We start from the raw sequence: 21,575 nt of genomic DNA, 5'->3' as shown, positions 1-21,575 counted from the left end.
TAGTAACTGCAGAAGGCCTATTGGCCCATACTTTCTCTTGCTGCTTCTATGTTGGTTCAGGGTCTTAAAGTGGGTAGAATATAGTTGTGCATTAATTGGCTGTTGATTGCTGGTGTTGACTTTTTGATGTGTAGTGCTTCGCTGATGTAGTCTCTCCTGCTATCGCTGTATTTATCGATGATTTCTGTGTTGTTTGTTACGATTTCTCTGGCAATGGTCTGGTTGTAAGAAGAAATTATATGTTCCTTGATGGAGCCCTGTTGTTTGCGCATTGTTAATCCCCAAGAAAGAGATGTTGTTATCTTGCCTATATACTGAGTTCTTTGGGGCTTACAGTCCCCAAGTGGGCATGTGAAGGCATAAACGACGATGGTTTCCTTCAAGACGTTCTGTTTGGTGTCTGGGGAGTTTTTCATGAGTAGGGTGGCCGTTTTTTTGTTTTCGTAGTAAACTGTCAATTGTATTTTCTGATTTTTGTCTGTACGGATAACGTTCCAATTAATAATATCTTTCAGGATCCTTTCCTCCGTTTTATGAGCCATCGATAAGAAGTTCCTGTAAAACAGTCTAATAGGGGGAACAAGTGTTGTGCTAGTTGACTCTTCAGAGGTTGCATGGCATTTCACCTTTCTTTTTATGACGTCTTCAACATAACCGTTAGAGAAGCCATTGTTGACTAGGACCTACCTTACCCTACAGAGGCATGAAGGAGGCATTTGAGCAGAATTATGTATTAAGTTTCACTTACGAGATGGAGAATGAAGGGAAGCTGCCCTTTCTAGATTTAACAGTCACAGAAAGGAACAGAGGCTTCCACACTGTAGTCTACACCAAGGAAACAAGCATAGGAATGTGCCTCAATGCCAATAGTGACTGCCCAGACAGGTACAAGACGAGTGTTGTCAATGCTATCGTCGACCGGGCTCTCAGTCACAGGTAAGGATGGAAGCAAGTCGATGAAGAATTTGCATGCATATATATTACTACGGGCTCACCATAGCCTGTGCTACTTGGAACATTTTGTTCCAAGTAGCAAATCTTAAACAACAACACATTTTATATATATATATATATATATATATATATATAAATACAGTATAAATACAGTATAAATATATATATATATATATATTTATATATATAAATACAGTATATATATATATATATATATATATATATATATATATATATATATATATATATATATATATATATATATATATATATATATATATATATATATATATATATATATATATATATATATATATATGTCGTACCTAGTAGCCAGAACGCACTTCTCGGCCTACTATGCAAGGCCTGATTTGCCTAATAAGCCAAGTTTTCATGAATTAATTGTTTTTCGACTACCTAACCTACCTCACCTAACCTAACCTAACTTTTTCGGATACCTAACCTAACCTAACCTATGAAGATAGGTTAGGTTAGGTAGAGTTGGTTAGGTTCGGTCATATATCTACGTTAATTTTAACTTCAATAAAAAAAAATTGACCTCATACATAATGAAATGGGTAGCTTTATCCTTTCATAAGAAAAAAACTAGAGAAAATATATTAATTCAGGAAAACTTGGCTTATTAGGCAAATCGGGCCTTGCATAGTAGGCCGAGAAGTGCGTTCTGGCTACTAGGTACGACATTATATATATATATATATATATATATATATATATATATATATATATATATGTATGTATGTTGTACCTAGTAGCCAGAATGCAGTTCTTGGCCTACTATGCAATGCTCAATTTGCCTAATAAGCCAAGTTTTCCTGAATTTTTATATTTTTCTCATTTTTTTCTTATGAAATGATAAAGCTATCCATTTCATTATGTATGACTTAATTTTTTTTAATTTGAGTTACAACTAATGGAGATATATAACCGAACCCAACCTACCCAACCTAACCTATCTTAACCTAACCTAAACTAACATAACTAAATCAATAATTTATGTTCCTAATATAATAAAAATACAGGTATTTAAAATAAACCAACTGGAAACATTTTACTGAAAATAAGGAAAATCACTCGGCCTATTAGGCAAATCGGGCCTTGCATAGTTGGCAGTGAAGTGCGTTTACTAGGTACGACATACATATTATTTATATATATATATATATATATATATATATATATATATATATATATATATATATATATATATATATATATATATATATATATATATATATATATATATATATATATATATATATATATATGTCGTACCTAGTAGCCAGAACTCACTTCTCAGCCTACTATGCATGGCCCGATTTGCCTAACAAGCCAAGTTTTCCTGAATTAATATATTTTCTCTAAATTTTTTCTTATGAAATGATAAAGCTACCCATTTCATTATGTATGAGGTCAATTTTTGTTCATTGGAGTTAAAATTAACGTAGATATATGACCGAACCTAACCAACCCAACCTAACCTAACCTAACCTATCTCTATAGGTTAGGTTGGGTTATGTAGCCGAAAAAGTTAGGTTAGGTTAGGTTAGGTAGGTTAGGTAGTCGAAAAACAATTAATTCATGAAAACTTGGCTTATTAGGCAAATCGGGCCTTGCATAGTAGGCTGTGAAGTGAGTTCTGGCTACTAGGTACGACATATATATATATATATATATATATATATATATATATATATATATATATATATATATATATATATATATATATATATATATATATATATATATATATATATATATATATATATATATATATATATATATATATATATATATATATATATATATATATATATATATATATATATATATATATATATAAATAAATAAAATAAATAAATGTTTATTTAGGTAAGGTACATAAATACAAGAGATTTTACAAAGCTTGATCGATTTATACATAGAGCTAGTACATACAATGCCTAAAGCCACTATTACGCAAAGAATTGTCGATTGCGAGTTGGGAATGAACCCAACTGTACTACTGGGACCCTAAATGGAGCACATAGTACAGTACATATATGGAGTCTACATGTACTATACTTGTCCTAGAAGATATTATGTTTGGTTGCTGCCTTCTTTCTGAGGATTTTTTTTTTCCTAGGTCCTAGGAAACTCAGGTCCTTTTTTTTAATTCAAAATTTTAACTATTTTTTAGTTAACACTGTTCACTTTTTGAATATATACTATACAGTATGTACTGTGCTATAATTCTGGGGAGGCTTTACTCATTTTACACTGTAATTAAATGGTATAATATAGTTTGCGATATTTTCTGTGGGAGATCCAGCATCCCCACACTAGACATCTTCATTCCTTGTGATCTATTTCCTATACGCTGGCGATGTTTACTTGAGGATTTCTAAGCATTTTTCTTTTTTATATAAACAACTTATGAATAGAAAAGATATCAGACAGATCGTCTGGCTAGGACAGGTTAGAGGAAAGAGAGGCATCATTACATAGAGAAGTGTTATATTGGTTCCGCATGTATATTTAAAATGATGACTGGAGAGTGAAGATGAAGGCAGACAACTCTGGTGCTGGCACAGACCCTTTCTATAAACAAGCCACGGAGCACAGTTCTGGTGGCAGAGGATGAGGTGACTTGTAGCACAGTGGTCAGCTCAGTTAGCTCACAATCCATAGAGACTGAGTTCAAACCCTGAGCAGGACAAGACATTTGGGCACATCTCCATGCACCAGATGCCTCTGCTCACTTAGTAGTAAATATGTATCCAAGAGTTAGGCACAACTCAAGAATTGAGGGTTTCAATCTGAGAAATGTCCGTTCTTAGCATAGATGGCTCTTAATAAGCCTGACAGACTTTCTTTGTACAGTTGGGATAACTAAATCTTGTTAATGAGTTTGATTAAGCAGTTTCCAAATAATATACTGTATATACTGTTGTTAGCCTTAAGACTGGCACAGCATCACTAAGTAAAAAAATTAATAATTCATGACTAATACACATACAGCAGCAGTCTCTCTCACAATTTCCAGTTTCCTTAGTAAAGCATGAGAACTATATAGCCATCCCAGAATAATACTTTTCGATAATTACTGTACTTAAAATAGAGCTTTTGTTTTGTTGCAGACAATTTCCATAGATTACTGTCCTATATAGGCACATGTGCACACCTAGTAGTTAATCTCTATAGACTGAAGTTATGAAGAAGAAATTCTGCACAGGAATGCCTTAGGCCTACCACATTTAGTTTCAATATAGTGAACCTGTACTGTACTACTGTACATAGGAAGACACTCGATATGATTTGTGGAGGAAAGTTTTTTTTTGTTAGAATGTAATGTGAAATTATGACAACACTCACCACGGCAGCTTTGTTTCTTGAATATTTTATTATTATTATTATTATTATTATTACAGAATTTTATTTAAATATTATACTGTACAAGTTTTTTTTTTTAAATATTACATAAGAGGGCACCTGACAGCTAAAACAGGCAAAAAGTTTCTTTCACCCTGATGCGCCTGTTACCTAGCAGTAAATAGGTACCTGGGAGTTAAGACAGCTGTTACGGGCAGTTTCCTGAGGGTATGTAACAAAAAGGAGGCCTGGTTGAGGACCGGGCCGCGGGGATGCTAAGCCCTGAAATCATCTCAAGATAACCTCAAGAGGGTACACAAGGACAAAACATTTGGCATAGACCAAATTATGAAACTAGTACTCCCAAAAACTACCATTGTTACTTTCATTAATGCACTGATACTTGTAAAACATATATTTAGGGTTTCTCACTTTAATAAGTTGTTTCTACTATATTATTTCATTACTACTGTACATTAATATAAAATAGAATAAGAAGGCTTATATAATGAACATAAATGTAAGTATATCTAGCTACAGCTATGCAAGCCATTTATTGCTATCACTTCCTTATTTCTTGCACATATGACATGACAATGTTATTTATTGTTTTACCAATAAACTTTATAATTTTCCTTTTTCCTTATGTTAAGAGCACTACAATATGTTGATAGTTTATGTCCAATGATAGGCAGCACGGGAGGAAGACCAACCAGACCACCACCAGCCCTCCATTTCTTGCACATGCAGTAAAAATTTAATATTTGATTTATTGTTTATGTTAATAATACATAAATTTTGTTCTATATTTATATATGAAGTAGCTATGTCAAGCACATGCAAAGGAAATACAGTAAATGTGAATAATACAAAGGCAAGATTACCGTTGTATGGTCTGTGAATACTACCTCTGCCACTGTAGTGTTATAATTGCTACTGCCTGGTGTAATTTGTACATACTATAAGTGGTGCCTAACAAGGGTAAGATAAAGCTGAAGAACAATATCAGTAGTCGTGTTTCAATTTTTTTTTTTTAGATATGAATCACCGTAACCTATTTACCTTGTTTCCAACATTTATACAGTACATTGTTTTGACTTAAGATCCCTACTATTCATGACTCCCAAACCTTTTTGCATTCAGATTTGGCCATTTCAATAATGTTGGCTCAAGGCTCAAGCCATGCTATTATTATTATTATAATTAAACTACATCTGTCAATCTTTTGTCCATTTCAAAAACCTTATTTCTATTGAAGTATCCATATGAAGTACCCTAACCTAGGTAAACAAACCCCCAAATTCCATGAATTTCTATCTTTCTAATCAATTTTTTATGACATGAAGCATCACAGGACTTGCAAAAGTCAATGTACACAATGTCACGATCCCTTCCATTATCAATTGCCTCAAATATACCAGACAAGAACAAGACATAATTTATCATTCACGAGAAGCCACAAATTTATACTTTAAAACAATACTGTGAATCATTTATCAATCCACATTTAGTTCAAGATGCACGTGAATGGATTCTGGGATTATGAATTCCGTCAATAATAGTCCCCAAGCCCACTGGCTGATAGATGCAAGTACTGTAATCTGATTCCCTATAAAAAAAAACTGCATCACAGTTACTCACAATCCTCTGCGATTCTGTCATTCTGCAACACTTCAATATTTTTTCACTATGAAAGACAAGGGCTAAAGCTCACCACCCTGCCTCCCCCCCAAACTTTCTTCAAGAAACCTAGAAAAAGCCTCATCTGGTCCTGATGACCTGCTTGGCTCCAGTTCTTCCAACCGTCTAACAGCTGCCGTCTAGTAACTGATAAACAATTCAATATTTTCTCTGTCACCATCAAAACAGATTTACTCAACTTGCCTGTACTATATATAGTTACAGCCAATAGACAAAAAAGTATCCCTAAAGAATGCAACCCACTTTGTCATCATCATCAGCTACTTGACCCATCTCACCTTTCAATGGCCCAATCCTCTCCACAATATTTGCCTGACACATCTGAAAAAAAACCTGTCTTTGTCCACTTTGCAACATGTGCTTCACTATCGCATTTTGCCCCTCCCACCTCTCCTCTAACTGCTCTTGACAAGCTTGACAAACTGCTATTCCAGGAATTCCTTCCCACCTCCAACTTGCCTGTGTTGTACATAACTTTTCTTTCCCAGACAAGACTCCATAGCCCATCAGTTATGCAAATTGAGCTATTACTATTTGACCAAACTTTCTCAAGAGGGTGCACAATATCCCCAGGCTCCAGTTACGCTAACTTCAATCTGCCTCAAACTGTTATGCATGTTAGTGGCTTTGCAAGACTGTGAAAATACCAATCTAATGTAATCTCACCAATCCATTGTACCTTCTCGTAAATAAAATTATTATTATTAATCAAACCTACACTATTCTAATAAAATGTAAGAATCACAAAAAAGAAAAGAAAAAGATGCTTGTTTAGTATATACCTTAGTAGTACAGAATTTGACCAATTCATTTTTTGGTTTCTCACTGCTGGGAGCAGGAAGCCTGCTTAGTTTATCGAGATAAACGACTGACATTCCCCAGAATGCAACCCACAACAGTTGCTCAACTCTCAGATACCTATTTAATACTAAGTCAACAGAGGCATTAAACATAAGGAAATATGCCCGAATATCTCACTCTACACACGATTCAAACACAGGATCAGTCAACTGTGCCGAGCACTGTATTATCTACCCAAAATACCATTGACACGTAACATAAATGAGAAAGTGATGGCACTTGAGTGAAAATATGAGGGTATGATTAAACGAAATACACAATTGCCCTCGTCAAATCCTAAAAGCCAAAGTCCTCCCAGGTAAACATTGAAATAAACATCGCCAGAATCTTGCTTAAAATGCCTTAACAAATTAAAATAATAAAGTGGCATCACTTGAACTTAAATTCTACCCTTGGCAGCTCTTTACTGTTCAAGAGTGCCATAAAAATATTAGCTTGCACTTAAAATCTCAGTAACCATAACCTGGCCAAGGTGCCAGAACAGGCTCTAATCTTGCTCTCTAACTTCAGGAAGTGACCTTAGAGCTCACCGATTAAAACACACGCCTTAAAATGACTTATAGGCTCTACCTGAAGGGAAGGAAAACGAAATATAAAAGCCTATCAATATTATTTAACACACCACTCAAAACTCCTGAAGCTAGTAACAAGAGGCTAGTTAGGGATACGAGCTCCTACGAACACTTTCCTCATGGTATACACGACCATTTCGTCGTGTGTGTGTTCAAGAATATACAAATGATGGAGAAAACCACCTACCTCGAGTCAGGGCTTAAAAGTTGACATAAAATGTTTGGCTTGCCATCTCACGCAGCCCGAGAGTCCGATACAAAACACTTCCTAAGCTTGGTAAGCACTCATCGTATAATAATAAAGTTGACATGTCGTCAAATAGAAGCTAAAACAACATTATTTTATATAATAATTATTTAGATATAATATGCAGTGAATATTTTGAAATATAAATACAATATATATTTTATACGAAAACGAGTATATTTACCACAGATCTAAACAATAGTTGTGATTGGCTCCGGGTGATGGTGGGAGCCAATGAGAACCCTGACTGGGTGGTGGGGGATAATGACGTCACGAACGGGAGGGTGTTGTTTGGGGTTTGCCTGGGTGGCCGGGGAGGGAGGGCTGCCGGGGGCACATGATCGGTAGCTGTGGCAGCCGCCGCATGGGGATCTCCGGCTCACTCCTCCCTCTCTCGCTCCCTCCACCGCCATTCCCCCACCGTTGGCCTCAGCCTTTTGTACTCTCCTCATAATGGCCCATCCGCCTGGGAGAGAAGACGCTGATATGGATGTCAACTCCCCAGAACAGGCTTCCGACATGGTATAAATTGATAATTAATGGTCTTTGCAGCGATTTATTTTGGTGCAGTGTATCTTTAGTAAATTAACAGTTGGGTCGAGAGCAGCGGGCACACTTGTCTTACACTTGGCCACTATTGGATAGCTTTGTCGCTAGATAGCCTAATTTAACTTGATGGATCCTTGGGCTGAAGTATAGATATAATTACGTTCATAGTTACTGTACTGTAGGGTAATTAACCTTTGTACCCAAATTGGACAGCCATAGGAATTTAGTAATACCTGTATTGATATTAATGACAAAAGTATGCACAATTGACGAATATTACACACTAACATCAGTATTGCGTGTGCTTGTGTATCTCAACATCATAATTACTTGTAAATTACTTTTGAGTTCATCTTGAGGAAACTGTTGATTTGATTACAATAGATGTTCTTGACTTTATATATAAACTATCACATTTCCACAAAAGAGAGGGAAGCAGATTTTAAAATACTGTTAAGGTTAATTATGATTGTGCAATGATTATAATTTTGTTAACATTTAAATAAGTATATTATAGTTTCCTTACTGGGTCAGGATTTGCTTTAATCCAAGTTTAGCCGATGCAACCAGGAAACTTGCACATTTTCACATGTAGATGCAAATTTTGAGTGCATATTAATTAACCTGTACAACAGTATTATGCAATGTCAAGCAAGTGTGTGTTCAGCATCAGCTGTATAATGTCTTTGTTACTGTACCTGTAAAATGCTTTCATTGGTGTTTTCCCTTACAGAAACTTCTCTGCCTAAATGGGATGACTTTGGAGAGTTTTCACACCACATTTTTTGACTAATTATTTCTTTGTGTGCACTCGAGGATAGAGGAGCAGAAGTGTTGAGACTGGCATTTGCTGCAATCAAGGAGTTCTTTGCCGTGGGTCATCTCGTCTTGTGTGCCTCGGGTCGCAATATACTGTACTAATTCCTTCACAACCAGGTCCCCCCAGTTACTGCTAAATGAAGAGATGAAGGATCAGTGCCCAGTCATCCCTACCCAAGGATGTTATTCTTATGCAAGTCTAGTGGGTGAGAGGTACCACATAAAGAATTGCATAGAAAAGTTGTACCTAGTGGAGTTATCATAAGTGAACCACTTGTTTAGTTTAAACTATACTGTATTAGAACATCAGAACCATTGGATTTATCTAAATGCTCAATAATGTGTATGAAATTAGAAAGATGGTAATAAACAAAATTATACAAATACAGTATTGTTTATAATTGAGGTAATATTGGACTTGACACTGTAGCCCTTCACTGAGCTGCTGCCTAATTCCAAGAACTATAAGTGGCAGAAGAGGAATACTGTACTGTACTGTACTGTATTGGCATGCACACCCAGATTATACCTAATCAAATATAAACAATTATAAAAAAGTAATGGTTCAGTATTTGGAATTGGGATTAAGGCCGATCAACATCACAAGAATTAAGACAATGACACTAGCTTACTATCTGAGAAGTATTCTACATAGTGAATTCACCTTTGTGTACATATCTCTTGCACGAGCCATTTGGTATGCAGTACAGTAATGAGAATTTCAATTGTTTTTAGATCAAATTGCAATGTGAAAAGATATTAAAAATGTAAAAATATTGCTAAATCTTAATTCTTTGCAACACCCATCAAACAAGCTATCTCGGTGGACACGGTGCAAGTGTTAAGAGATCACAGGCTTCAACCTGTTGAATAACCACTTCTGGCAACTTTGATACAGTACTTTGATCAAACTGTAGAGGGAATCATTCTGGATAAAGGATGTGTATCCTGGCATTTAATAATTCCTTTCTAAAGTACCAGAATATAATTTCAGGTTCAATGTTGGCGGGTACATCAGTTCATCAAATTTCTTTGAAGACAAATTCTATAGTTGAATGCAGTATTTTAATGGTTATGGATTATGTACTGATTTGCTTGTGTACTTAGCAGGATGTGGCGACCTCCCCAGATATGGAACATCGCCTTGACACTACTCCCTGCCAAGTTGACAAGCATCTGGACTTTGTTACTATAAATAAAAGTTAGTAATTTTAAACCTTTTTTAAATTTTTAATTCATCTTGACAATTTTGAAAATGGTGTATTTTATTGATTTTGGCTCATTACACAACTCTTGTAAGGATATAATGACTTCATTGTGTAGGTACAGTATGCAACCTGGATAGGACCCCCTGGATGCAACCCTAAACTTTCCTAACTCCTGGGGTACCTATTTACTGCTAGGTGAACAGCAGCATCAGGTTAATGGAAACATGCCAACCATTTGTCCTGCCAGTACATCAAGCCAAAGATCTATTAAAAGTAGAAGAAAACCTCTCTACTACTGAACCCATAGCATTTGAAGGGCTTAGAGCTATATGTCGATCACAAATAAGCATATCGACAAATACTGTAGTATCCTATAATGTTTTGAAACTTGGCCAATTGGATTTTTGTTTATTGTAAGAATGGCTAGATATTCTAAATTTTAAATATTAGAATATCATATAATAGGGAGAAGATGGAGGTTTTCCCAGTTGTGTAGATGCAAAATTGCAAAGCTGATAGACCATACTACTGAAGCAAATTTTGTGGAAGGTTAAGACATTGAAAAGTATATAAACTAAGATGACAAAGTTTTCTTTAAGAATGTTGTATCTTACTATACAGTATTTGTATTCTGAGATGTGAAAGCCTGTGAAATCATAGATCAGCACTTGTGAAGGTTTAGAATTATAAATTCTTTCTTTAATTCAGATGGACATCTTCTCCTGGGAAGCAGCAGTCTGACTGGGCGCTACTGGGGAGGTTCCATATGGTACTACGACGATGTAGCGCTAGCTCCAAATGTTGAGAAATGTGTTGTTGGATATGAAGTTGGCTCAGGAGTTGCTGATGGGGTATTTCTTGATGACAAGACAATATTAATAGGACAGGTATGAAGATTTTTTATTTCCCAAAACCTAACCCCTTCTCATCCCATTCTTGCTCTCGTTTCTTCCCAGAGCACAAAGTGCTGACAACAAAGTACAGAAGCAGGCTAAGAGTAGACTTTGTAGGTGAAATGTTGTCTCCAAATAGTCCTTGTTAAATTCTTACACAAGACTTGTGTTTAAAAGGTAGGTGAAGGCTGGGCAAAATCAGGAAAGTGAAGAATGTTGGTTATAATTATTTTTTAATATTAATTTAATAAGTATTGGGTTTCATTATTTCTTCACCTTGATAGCTCGATAAAATTTGGTTTAAATCTGGTTCTCAAACTAGGGTACATGTACCTCTGATCATTAGGTACATGTAAATAAGATATTGGTAGCATACTAGAAACTATCAAACATAAGAAGGGCATTCAGAAGCTTAAACATAAACAATTTACACAGCCTGGTAACTGAAGAATTGTAGTAATTTGAGTTAACATAATTTGTGCAGTATGAACATTAATAGGGTAATGTGGTGATAATAGGAAATATTGGAGTTGTAACTGTATTTCTAAATAGTAAATTAATATGCTAGTTGCACATTTTTTTACTTTCAAATATATGTACAAGTTTTTCATTTTTTTTCTCATTGGGAAAGGTATTCCATATATTGGGTCCCTTTATTTGTATGGCATGGTATCAATAGGTTTACTTTGAGAATATCGGAGATACTTATTTCTGGTGTGATGTTCATGGGCTCTATTACATTCATGTATGAATTTTCCAATTGGTATTAGTGTTGAAGAATAAGGCTTTGGTTAGAGAATGTGTTTTTAGGAATGAATGTTATGTTGTATTGGGGGGGGGGGCTGCTGTATGTTGTCTGAAGACAACCACTTGCCTCTATTTTAACTTAAATGTTTAAAATCACATTGGGAAATACAGAATTATTTTTCACATAGGAAATATTAATACTCCACTATAAATAGGTTTATTTCAGGATTGTGGTTCTGTAGAATTTCTATCGATAACGGTGGAAAGTAGTGGACCACTAATGACGAGTATGTGTCGAGTGGACGATCACCTGGATGCTGTTACCTGTGTTAAAGTTACCTGCAGTGGGAAAACTGCTCTTACTGGATCATCAGATATGAGGTAATAAGTTCTTATCTTAATTTTGTTTGTCTCATTTGTCCTTTTTCACTTGCCAAGTTTCACTTGTGTACCTTTAATAAGTACAGTAGTATCAATGATTTTATCGAGATGTAGCAAATAACTAAAAATAAAATATTTCTTGTTTATTTTTGTGGGGCATAGGGTGGAGAAGCAGTGTAGGAATGGAATGAAGGAATAAAGTTAAAAGGTAGAGGGGGTAAATGGTATTTGGAGTGACTCGACCTTCATTTTACCTTGCACGCAGCAGCACCATGACAGACAAGTACTACTACAGTTTCCGAGGCTTCATAAAATTGTACAAAATTACTACCTGTCATTGTACTGTAATCATTTCTTTTTATTGAATTATCATTCCTGTTCATTGCTACTTAAGTGTTCAAATACATATTGTTACCATAACAGCATTTCCCTTATCCTGGGCCTTAGAAACTAATTTCTCTAAAGCTTATTACAGTAGTTGTATTAGACATAAGCTTTATTTAATATTATTACAATGAGAAAATCAGTAGCTGTGATGAGGATTCGAGCCTATGCTCTGGGTACTCCCAAGCAAATAGCCTTGGACAACTACACCATGACAAGGTAAAAGCAATACAGCCTGGGATTCAATTCAAGCCAAGTCAGGGTCTTCATGCATTGCCTCCATGCACTCTGGGTATGGTCTAGGCGTTCATCTTCAATACTTCTCTGGGAGTACCCAGAGCATATGTTTGACTCTCATTGCTCCTACTGATTTTCTTAATTTCCATTTTATTTGCAGCATAAGGATGTGGGATTGTCAAACATCGACTGCTGTTCGTTTATTATCACTGGCGCACTCTCAACAAATTACAGGAGTTTCTGCTCATCCGTCAAATGAACAGCTGTTCCTTTCATCTGGAATGGATGGGAATGTACTTCTTTGGGATTTAAGGTGCCAGAAACCTGCATCTTGTAAGTATAAATCTGTTACTGGTAATAAATAAGCATTTCAATAATATAGTGATGACAGTACTGTACTGTAATATTAAATAACATTTCTGAGCATTCATTGCCGATGCTTCTGGAGCCAGAGTAACACTATCCACAGGGATAGTGTGCTAGGTTCTTGTGGCCTTGCTTCCCATCCCTTGCCTGACAAAGGTCTTTACAAATTGTCAGGAAAGTGTGGGTAGTGGTAAATCTAAATTGAAGCCATCACCTAGGTGATGGCTTCAGTTTAATGTTTGCACTTTTATTTAAAAGTATTAGTTTGTTATAATATGTACTACACTTCATCTTCGTTCAGTAGCATACAGTATTTGGTATTCTCCATTTCACAATGTGGGGTCACATGTGTGGACTAAACCATGGCTACCCTCGCCGTTGCTACGTTCCCATTGCTTTAGTCTTTTAAGTTTTTATTGCAGTGACCACAAGTAAATTTGATTATGGCCATATTGCTTTGTTTACTGTTGTTTGTCTAGTATGTTTGGGGAAGGGAGCTACCCCACAGTTGCCAAGTGTGCTGTGTTTTGTCTGTGTGCCAAGCTATTGTATAACATTACTTGTTATCTAATGTTGCAGCTGTGTAGTATGCCAACATTCAATATGCAAGACCAATTTGTCTGTTCTCTATGTATATATATGTATATATAAAAAAGTTATGGGGATGGGGATGCTTCCTGGGGATGTGTAACAAAAAGGCCTGGTCGAGGACCAAGCCGTGGGGATGCTAAGCCCCAAAATCATCTCAAGATAATAAGTGTGTAATCTGGGATCCATTTGTACTTGTCATAGCTATGCAAACTTCATAAAGGGTTCTGTGATTTCTTTTTAATGTTGTATTTGTTGCGTTAAGGCAGTTGCCAATTTTTTACTGTAATTACTTCTGCATGTGAACTCAATATTATAATTCAGTACTTTGTTTTGCAGGAAGAGAACTCTTTTTGCCTCTTTACCCAACACAACTCATCACTGTTTTCTGTATTTTGACAATGACCCAAGTGTTTAGGTGTGTTTTAGCAACAATTTCTATTCCACAGGCATATATCGTGACTGGGACGACAAACCAGAGTGTGTAACATGGTTAGGAAATGCAGATTCTGGCAGTGCATTTGGAGATCAGTTCTTAGTTGGTCTTCAAAGTGGAACAGTGGCCTTGCGCAATACAAAAAATCTGAACTGTAGCATTTACTCATTTCAAGCACTTAACAGACCATTGTACAGACTTGCAGTAAATCCAACAAGGTACGTTCTTAGCATCAGTTATAATTTTAAAATTAAATGAGCACAAATTTTAGTTCTAATTCTAGCATTTTATAGTCCTGCCACATATACTCAATGATCCATTTTGTATTAACCCCCAAACTGCTCTGGACTATTTGGCCTTTGTCACCCACAGGCGCATAAAAAAAAATTCTTATAAACCTGTTAATTTGTGTTCCCTGATCACGGGAAAAATAATAAAAAAAGTCATATTTTGACCGCAATAGATGGGGGGGGGGGGGGGTCCGGCAAAAGAGGCGTTGACAGATCAAGTGTCAGAGGCGGTCTGCTCCGCCCCAGCTGTGAGGCGGGAGTTACCACAAAGATATTATTGCCTAATTATTTCAATGTGTCTGGTTTTTTCTTAGTTTTTTGCAATAATATTATTGAATAGTGTGTATTGATACATTTATATAGTGTGAATTATTGCTGTACTCAAAATTATGGTGTGCATATTATTGATTCAATTATGTTCATAAAACAATAAAATCTTTTGCAGTTATTACACTATATACACAGGTTATATATAATTATCTGCATGTTTTGTTCACCATAATGAACCACTAAGCTTGATATTGAGTCAAAAAGCAATGAGGCGTGGCTAGCACACTCCAGCCAGCCCGCCACTGGCTCCCTCACCTTACCTCACTTGCCAACATTCTCATCCCACCATACTGTTTTTGCTTTTATTCACTATATACAGACGTTATATAAATATCTGCATGTTTTGTTCACCATAGTGAACCACTAAGCTGGTATAGCAAATGCAAACGGCAACAGGTGTCCACATAGATTCGGCAGACTACACTACAGCCCTCCCACCCCTCACCATTACTCCTCGCACCGCACAGTTCAAATTATCACAACAATCCTGCTATTATCAGAATCCTGGTCATTTATATCAGTCAGGGGTCTTCTGTAATACTATCATTACTAAATAATACCAGTTACATATATTTTTGCATTTTTAGGCAATGCTGTGGTTACAAGCTGAACAGCAGTGCTGTGAGCTCATGCTGCGTGCGCCAGACTTTGAGGCTAACTCAGTACTGAAGCCCTCACACCCGGGAATGTTGCCCACGATTTAAAAAAAGAGTTTACAAGAGCCCTGAGGAGAGGTGATGTGAACCCCGTGTATCCGCGGGCCATTTAAATCTTGCGTAGTACTCCAAAACTGCACATGCAGTGATGCGTGCACTTTTGCATCAGTTGCTCAAAACTTCATAGGCAGTTTTACGTAGTGTAAGGGTTAATGTCAACCACATTTATAAACGTTAGGTACTTAACACGCTTGCGTTCTAATGAAGCTAAAACTTCATCGGTACTCTTTCTGTATACATTTCTCTTTTTTCCACTCTCCATTTCCTGACTAATCCATCCTGGACCACTAATGGTCCAGGATGGTCAGAAATGTCATTGTTCCTTCATTTTCTGATGTGTGGTTTGGTCATCATATCTCCAGCCACGTTTTTGTGACATCGTCTGCATGGAATAGTTTGACTAAGGTCTTCACTGAACTGGCTAAAAAATACATTCAAAGAAATGGATAAGAAACGAAAAAGAACTAGATGGATGACAAATACAGTAGAGTGAGCTTGAACCAGTAAGCTCGACCTCTGCAAGAAGTTCTGTCCTATCAGTGACTATGGGTGACCGAAATCTAGCTCTTTATGCCCCGCCTTCTTTTACCCTTAATGTTTTCATCATATTTCTTTATAAACTTGCGGGTGGAATTGGCTTCAACCTTCTTTCAATGCATTCCTCTTTCCTATCACCCTTATAGAGAATGAGAGCTTCTTTACATCTTTGACGCGATTGCATATCCAGCTTATATCAGTGTGCCTCTTGTCCTATCCCTTTTTATTTAAATAAGCTTTCTCTATCCACTTTATTACCCTCAAGATCTTGTACAGTTTTATCATAGCCCTTCTGCTTCTTCCTCTCTTCATAAGGTTGTGAAGCAGAGTTCTCTTGACCAGTCCTCATGGTATCAGTCCAGTGTTAATTGCATATCTGGATAATACAAAAGGGCATTAAATTCAGCTACCCATAAAATCAGATAAAAGAAAAATAACTCAAAACAATAAGATAATTTCCTATTCTCTCATTCTACAACTAGAGATTTCTGAAAGTGGCTGTCACCACTTTGCTCATTCTTGCAAGAAGGGTCTGTCAGTATTGGAATGTGTTCATAACTCATGATTAGGCACCCTCTTGTTTAAAGATAAAAAGTTAGAAAAATCCCTATTAATGTTAACATATCCTTAAAGTTCAAGCTGGACAATTATATGCAATGGTACACAAAGGACAGTACCCACATTATTTGGCAAATTCATGTTGGTGAATGTGCAGATCATCCTCCTCGATATTTATTTGGTAAGCCTGTGAGCCAAGTAGTGGTTTCCGTTGGATGACTGGGAGATTCGTGTTTTAGTTGATCATAGCTCGGATTTCACTCAGGCGTCTGAGGAGTCAATGTAAATATTAATGTTAATACCCTTGTCTTATTTTATTTTTTTCCAGACCAACACTGGTGGCTGTATGTGGAAATGATACCAAAGTTTTGGTCGTCGATATTACAAATGAAGTGATTGACCTAAAGTGAGTGAATTATTTTGTTCTAATTTACTGTAGTTACAATATTTTGTCAATATCGGTGTACTTAAATTATTTTTTTAAAGCTTTGAAGTTTTGTTGTAATGTACTCGTCAGGGAAATTCTTTATGGTTTTGTCACATTCAGTGTTTCCTTCAGGCAGGTTTCCATTCAATATCTGTGCCTTATTGTACCAATTCAAAGATTGAAAGGTGTCTACAACTAAGTACATTATAGCTAATTAGCTCGTGTTTGGGCCCAGTATCTAGGAAATACATTCAGGGGCTAGCCCCTTAACCCTTACTGTGCATATTACCATGCATATTGGGGTCCCAGTAGCGAGAAATTTGAATTGTGTAAAAATAACTTTAAAATGTTAAACAAATCTTCAACTTACTGGCTTCAGTGTCATGAAACTTTCATCAAAATATTTTCAGATATTGATTTTAGACAATTTATTAAAAAATAAGAACGTTTTGTTGATAAAGAGAACAGCTCCTAATAATTGGAACTGAAAGATTATGCGGTAAGATATGCAAGCACCTGTCAGACGTTCAAAGAATAGTAGTAAGAAGTGTCCACAAAGTGGATATGCAGTTGGTGCCTTTATATCATTGAATAATACATAATAACAAATAATAACTGTTAATATGCTCTATTTTGTTATAAATCATATAAATACATTGTCCAATGTTAATGTTACTTTCATCAATGTCCCCCCAATTTTTTTTTTAGTAATTTAGTTTTTATTTTCTTTATCTGATTTTGTTGTAACCTTTACATCCTGGAGAATTCATATGTTTACCAAACTATGTGAAGATAGAATGAAATTGGCCAACAAATAAGTCGGTCACAACTCACAAAACTTGGGACTTTAAATTTTTTGGCTGATTTTTTCTCTTTCAAACTCTATTCTTTCTCTTTAGGTTGTTTGATGATTAGGGACCATATTAGGACTTCCAGTATGTGGCGACGCTTGCCCTGTGCCGCTCTGACATGGCGTTACTCTTGGTCATCGAACAAAATCCTTAGGACACTCTCACAGCTTCTTTTAGTCCTGTCTTGAGCACACGAAGTTGCCTGGCAGGCCTCGCGCAGAAATACCTGCTTATTTTCCTCCAGTCGAAGATATTTTACATTAATCTACACAGGCACAACCACCCTTTAGGCTTCAGTCGCCTCTAATATCTTCATAACCACCGAGAAATGACGTACGTCACATCCTCGGCAGCTTCTTCACCAGTTGTACACTGTAGCCTTTACTCAATACTTTATCCAGAACCGTATTCTTCCATCTTCCCAGGAGATGGTGACAAACGTCCATTCCTGACACCTGTGGCAACTCGAGTGATGTTACAATGTCCGTCACGTCACGTCACAATGTCGAATCTTATTCCATCTAATTTTTATAAGATGCTCATCCTCTACTTGTATTCTTTTAAGTCACTCACTGACGTTTACTTAATAAATTTCCTTCCTTTGCTATTCAAATCTCTGGTTAGGTGTGCAGAATAACTCTCACCTGGTAGACTGACTTCACGAGGCTACCTGGGGTCATAACACAATACTGCAACAAGGATTTGAACAGCGGTTGCTATAGGAGTGATTCAACCATTAAGGGGGCATCAAATAATATCTTGGATGAAAGAAAGGTGGTTCAGAAGAATTATAAGCAGCTTGATAAAACACAAGGCCCGAACATAGAAAACAATATCAACAAAAATGTCAAGATAATGGTAGCTGAGATTGGCTCATCAAAAGTCTTGTAAAAGGTGATAACAGGTAGATACTAATCCCAAGAGGAAGAAAATTCTCCGAAAATCTAAAGTGGTCAAAGTTTGAGGAGCCAGGAAGCATACCTGTTTTACCTGTTGGTTCCTGGAATCTGTCCCCAAAGATTCTCTGAATAGGCCTCCTAGCTGATCTGGTTAATCAGGGTTTTAAGCACAGCTGCTTGCAATCTGATTTATGAATCACCTCCTTGTTGATTCTTTGCAGGGATTTATCAAATTCTCTTGAACCCTGTGAGAGAGCAGGTAGTTACGCTCCTTACGTTTAGATGAAAAGTTTTGGGCTCTTAATGTTTATAAAATTCTCATCATGCCCATTGCAATTCTGCTTTTAAACAAGGCTGTTTTGCACTTCCTGCCATACTGTTTGGTTTCATGTGGGTTTTTTCTTTTTTCCGTGTGCAGAAAAAAGTCTTGATATATTTCCAAGCGTGTGGAAAACAGCCATATAAGATACATGAAAATGACACAACCATCATATCTCCAGCCTGGAAACTATAGGAAGCAGAATGTATCCCTCGTACCAGAAGCTGAAGCCTCGTGTAAAAAGAGATCCACCTAGGACATTGCAAAGTGGCTGAAACTCAAAATTCTGACCGATCAAAGTCTCTACCTAGAGGGTATGGACTGTCTTGGATGGTCACACTTTGGTGGATCTGAACCACCAAGGTGTGAACACTGTCCGCTTGGACTATGACCTGAGGGGAATGGAACAAGATTCACCCAATCTCTTATGTATCCAAACCCACTGAAACCCAGGTAAAGAAGTCGGTAGACAGAAAACTATGTGCACAGTATTGAGAATCAAACTGGCACTCTTGCATTGAAGTAAATGCCTTTCGTCACCAAGGCAAACTATAACTGGTAAAACCACTAGAACCAAGCTCCAGGCCTAAACTAGCTTTAATGCCAGTGAATGAGGAACTGTCACACATAGGCCTTCTGTATTTCTCTGTTGTATATTTAAATCATCCTGTTATGGTTTTCCTTGTACACCAACTTTATTTTTCTCTTATTCCAGCTAGGAAGAATATATATGTATATTCCACTTATTCAATTTTTCTCATCACCTGAAATCTAGGTAGAAAACATAACTGACCTACAGATGTTTTTCCAGGTATGAGGATGACCGCCATGATGATTTTGTCAGAGGGGTGTCCTGGAGAGATTCGGAATGCCTTGTTACGTGTGGATGGGATAAGCAAGTCTTAATACATTGTATATAAATCCTTCTGCATTGTCAGTCTGTTGCAACACGTCCCCTTCCCCCCCCCTCCCTTTTCATATCTAAGTAATATGGTACTTACGTTGCATTGCACTCATGTCTCATTAATACCATTAAAATTCACATGAATTAATAAATTGCTCTTAAAGTAAAAATTTCAAGTCTAATGACTGGGAAATTTGTATCCAGTCTTTAGAAATGTTGACCGTTTTGTCATACTATCATGTTCATCCCATTACAATGTATGAATAAGATTAATTTTTCATAAAAATCATGCAGTTAATAAACTTTAAAAAATTGGGTCAATTTTTACATCCTTAATGTAATTTTATAAAGCTTGATAGGTTGCTATTAAATGGTAAAATTTTATGAAAGTATCAGTGCAGGACTATAACCGAAATTGTTGTCACTGCTGCAAACTCACTAAAAGTTACACAACAGGTAAGAGCAGCCGTCAGAAAGGCCAACCAAACTCTCAGAATAATAAAGTGTACCTTTGACTTTAAGGAAAAGGTTGTGATTCAAGTGTATAAATCTGGTGCACTCCCATTTGGAATGCTGGATCCAGGCATGGAGACCTCGCTTGCAGGAACACATAACTGCTCTGGAGAAAATGCAACACCAGGGAACAAAGATCATTCCAAGCCAAGTCATCTCGGGTATCAAGTGGTTGAGGGCCACAGGCCTAACACTGCAAACCAGGCATGACAGGGTGGATCTCATTAAAACTTAAAATGAACAAGTTGGAGGATGTTGATTGACAATTTTTTTCAAAAGGTCATGAGTAACAAACGAGGAGCGACGGTTTCAAGCTCATCAAACCTCAAATGTAGGACTGAGAATAGGAAATGCATTTTCACCCACAGGGTTATAAACCGCTTACCTGCAGCAGCCGCAAACGCCAAAACCTCTGTTTTAAATCCCACCTGGAGAGGATCATCCAGGCTAATAAGGGGACCTTCAATAAGTCACCGGCTTTGTCCTCGTCGAGGTCACTAGTGATAGAGGCCCGCAGGTAAATAACTAAAGCTAACAATTTTATCTGGGTATGTAACTACCATATGTCAGCTGGGATCATATTTATAAAACTGAATAATATGCTTCATTACCAAAGAATTATGCATATGCAGATCTTACCAGTGCTCTAGGCAGAGTTGGGGTGGGGGGAATAATACTGGCAAAGGTGTTGAAGCTATTGACAAAGGTAAAACTACACAAGAACTACAAATTCAGGAAGGGGGAATATGGCGAGAAAAAAAGTGTAACTAACCGACTAATCGTACAGAAATACACAAGAAAGGACATGTGTGCAATGTATGCAAAGGGCATTTGCAGACGTATTCTGGTAAGTAAAAGGGGTTGACTACAGTTATCCTCGTCCAAAAAATGCCTTAATTTACTTAAGAAGGGAAAA

General features: G+C 36.6%; 2 protein-coding genes across 3 annotated transcripts in view; one reads left to right on the top strand and one right to left on the bottom strand.

Moving 5' to 3' along the window:
- The window catches only part of Set1 (SET domain containing 1), a 59,778-nt gene extending 52,024 nt beyond the window's left edge, over window positions 1-7,754 (bottom strand). Inside the window, exon 1 of the mRNA XM_069300638.1 lies at window positions 7,648-7,754. The gene's annotated coding sequence lies outside the window, so the exon portion shown is untranslated. The remainder of the gene's footprint in view (window positions 1-7,647) is intronic.
- Window positions 7,755-8,021: 267 nt separating this feature from the next.
- LOC123745249 (methylosome protein WDR77) lies at window positions 8,022-20,461 on the top strand. Of its 2 annotated transcripts, none has more exons than XM_045725577.2 (8): window positions 8,022-8,229; window positions 10,186-10,276; window positions 10,992-11,170; window positions 12,150-12,304; window positions 13,086-13,258; window positions 14,329-14,533; window positions 17,075-17,152; window positions 20,054-20,461. In XM_045725577.2, the coding sequence occupies exons 1-8, from the start codon at window positions 8,161-8,163 to the stop codon at window positions 20,160-20,162; spliced, it is 1,059 nt and encodes a 352-aa protein (XP_045581533.2). In that variant the 5' UTR covers window positions 8,022-8,160; the 3' UTR covers window positions 20,163-20,461. The 2 variants fall into 2 exon arrangements, with proteins under 2 accessions (XP_045581533.2, XP_045581532.2); XM_045725576.2 differs by having other exon boundaries at window positions 10,183-10,276.
- Window positions 20,462-21,575: the final 1,114 nt, after the last annotated feature.

This window comes from Procambarus clarkii, chromosome 44 (assembly GCF_040958095.1).
Source record: "Procambarus clarkii isolate CNS0578487 chromosome 44, FALCON_Pclarkii_2.0, whole genome shotgun sequence".
In the NCBI taxonomy this organism is placed as follows: domain Eukaryota; kingdom Metazoa; phylum Arthropoda; class Malacostraca; order Decapoda; family Cambaridae; genus Procambarus; species Procambarus clarkii.
The sequence above is the reverse complement of the archived record's forward strand: the minus strand, read 5'-3'. Positions and strand labels throughout refer to the sequence as shown.

What these genes read in the sequence shown, in the direction of transcription:
- LOC123745249 (XM_045725576.2), top strand. Translation starts at nt 8,161, where the DNA reads ATGGCCCATCCGCCTGGGAGAGAAGACGCTGATATGGATGTCAACTCC. An exon ending in CAGAACAGGCTTCCGACATG is followed by an intron (nt 8,230 to 10,182) that starts GTATAAATTGAT and finishes TTGTGTACTTAG; the next exon opens with CAGGATGTGGCGACCTCCCC. An exon ending in CTTTGTTACTATAAATAAAA is followed by an intron (nt 10,277 to 10,991) that starts GTTAGTAATTTT and finishes TCTTTAATTCAG; the next exon opens with ATGGACATCTTCTCCTGGGA.